At 35.1% G+C, this 2500-nt stretch overlaps 1 protein-coding gene across 4 annotated transcripts in view; it reads left to right on the plus strand.

Annotated features, from left to right (window-relative positions):
- The window catches only part of LOC119572994 (5'-AMP-activated protein kinase catalytic subunit alpha-2-like), a 122123-nt gene that overhangs the window by 12819 nt on the left and 106804 nt on the right, over positions 1-2500 (plus strand). For 2 of the 4 annotated variants that reach the window (XM_037919978.1, XM_037919977.1), the window contains exon 10: positions 2034-2144. The exons of the other annotated variants lie outside the window; for them this stretch is intronic. In XM_037919978.1, coding sequence (XP_037775906.1) covers positions 2034-2144 — 111 coding nt within the window. The remainder of the gene's footprint in view (positions 1-2033; positions 2145-2500) is intronic. 4 annotated transcript variants of the gene reach the window in all.

Below are 2500 nucleotides of genomic sequence, written 5' to 3' on the forward strand. Positions count from 1 at the left end.
GTACTTATTATTCTCATTTTCTTTCACATTTTATTTGTAGACATAGTTAACACTAGATGTAGTTATTAATATTTATAATTGTTAGAAATAAACACACAGGGTGATTCCAAAGCAAGTAGGTATTATGATGCCAATATTACTTCCCTTTAGCCTGTTTTTACTGTTACCTGTCTGGAGTTCATCACAATCTATTTAATACCCTCAAAGTTTAACAGAGTGTTTTGGCTTTAAATGATTGTTGGATTTCAGTAATCCTGAGCTAGTTTTTTGTAACCCTTTCTGCATCAGCACAGCCTACATCAGATAACTTACCAGTTTGATGACTTGGGTGTTAGGGTGACCAAGGTTCCAAGTATCTTTGTAGTTTTTTGTGGATTTTACTTTCACTTTTTGCTTCTTTATTTAAAGGCTTGGTTTAACAAAAGTAATCCTACCCAGACATTTTGTTGTCTTTGTGTATTTCTTTACTGTTTCTTAACCTCCTTTATCCATTAAGTCATTGACCTTTTATTGTTTTTAGCATTGCTTTATGATGTTTTGTATGTTTTGTTTACAGATTCTGTAATAAAAAAAGTAAATCCTGAGTCATGTTTGCATTTAGTGTGTCACTAGCATGTTAAAGTAAGTCACATATTCCATAGTGCACCTTGTAGTACCTCTTCAGTTCTCAGGCTCAGTGATAAGAGATTGAAGATAATTCATCAGTCCAAGGAATTTGATTTTGGAATGACCAAAGGTTTATCTTTTTGTCATTGGTGATAGTTATATTGGTGATCTTGAGATTGATCCCTTCACTGCAGGAAGCTAGTCCAAATATTGTGGCAAAGATATTTATATTTGTAGTTTATAAAAGTAACACTTGTGTATCTAGAAAATTTTATATGCATTTTATCTAAAGCCATAATTCTATTATTTTTTGTTTGTTTTAGTGATTTTTAACAGCCTGAGGACACATTGTTGTTTGTGTTTCACAATTACAGTTTTTAAAACTCAAAGTTAGGGGGTGGCAGCTTGGGGGTAGCCTGGCAGTTACTGCAGGTAACTGATGCACAACTATTTGGGTAAATTACAGTGATGTATATAAAATCTACCCTTAATAATCAGCCATGCCTGTGCTTTTGATGTAGGTTATAAGTTATGAAATTGTACAAACTGAATGTACCACAGTTACCAATAGTTGATTAAAATTTTGCACTAGCCAATAGATGTTGAGGAAAGTTGGCATAAATGAAGTTGTTCAGAGCTCCTCTATGGTATGTTTTAGTCAGTATAGTAAAGTATTAAGTTTGAGTTGTCTGATATTTAATAAGTCTATTTCAATCACTTTCTTATTATCAAATAAACATCATGTTAATTTTCTTGGCAATATGAGGGTAGTAAAACAACAGCATCATATGCCAGATGAAGGCAATAAGAATATCCTGATCATACAATGCTATTGTTATTATATTCACCTAGTCCTGTTTGCACAGGGACAATGCTGGCAGTTCTATTTCAGCCCTTCTTACTTTCAGTAAAGTACTTGAAGTTTGTGAGTATAAGGGAGAAAGTTAGTAGGATTATCTGCATAGATAGTGATAGCCACATTTTGAAAGGGAAATGAGTGAATGTTACTGCATGTGGAATCTGTAAAGTGGATGCACAGTCTGTGTTAAGGGTTATGTGTAGAGGATATTTCTTATTGATGCATGGCAATTGTTTTTAGTTTTGGGTTCATTTTGAGGACAATCAGCTCTTTGTACAAGGCTTTCATGGGTCTCTGTAGAAATGGGAGTATTGATGCTTTGTATTTTGAAAGGACACTGGAATTGTCTTTGAGTCTCTCCTGCATGGGTATCTCTAAGCTTCAAAAGTTGATCTCAAAATTTATGTTTCAGTTGACATGCATTTGATTGGACCTTATGATTTTATTTATGTTTTTAATTGTTTTTCTCCTAAACCACCTCACTGCATGTTGCTAATCCCTTGGAGCTTGGAGAGAGTAAGATTGAAGGTAATTTTGTTTAAAAAGGCCTTCCTCTTTTGCCTCCTAGCTCCATAGTTAGCCAGAACAATCCACCCATCTTTACTAGCACATCTTCAAGCAAGAGGGTGAGTGACTGCGGAAGTGTCAAAGCAGTTTCAGCAGAGGAAGGTAAACAAAGGTGAGAGTGAAAGGAGGACAGCAGATGGTCGTTTTGGTGGTTGAGGTAAATCTTTAAGGATTGGGAAGGAGGGTACGGGCAGCTTGCTTGTTGATATAACTTGGAGCTGAAAAGGCAGAGAAAAATCCTTTTTAACCAGTTCGTCTTATTTCACATTCTCATTGTCCTGTATATATGGTTTGTATTTATAGGCATGTTATTCATGTTCATATTATCATTTTGTCACTTTGTCTGTATAGCAGATTGTCCTTTCCTTTTCCACGTATCATTTCTTTGACTCTTCCTTTACTTCTCATGTGCAGTCTCTTTCCAAAGTCTTCTCCTGAGTTGAGAATCATTTCAAGTATCCGTGCTGG

The sequence above is a fragment of the Penaeus monodon genome, chromosome 5 (assembly GCF_015228065.2).
Source record: "Penaeus monodon isolate SGIC_2016 chromosome 5, NSTDA_Pmon_1, whole genome shotgun sequence".
NCBI lineage: Eukaryota > Metazoa > Arthropoda > Malacostraca > Decapoda > Penaeidae > Penaeus > Penaeus monodon.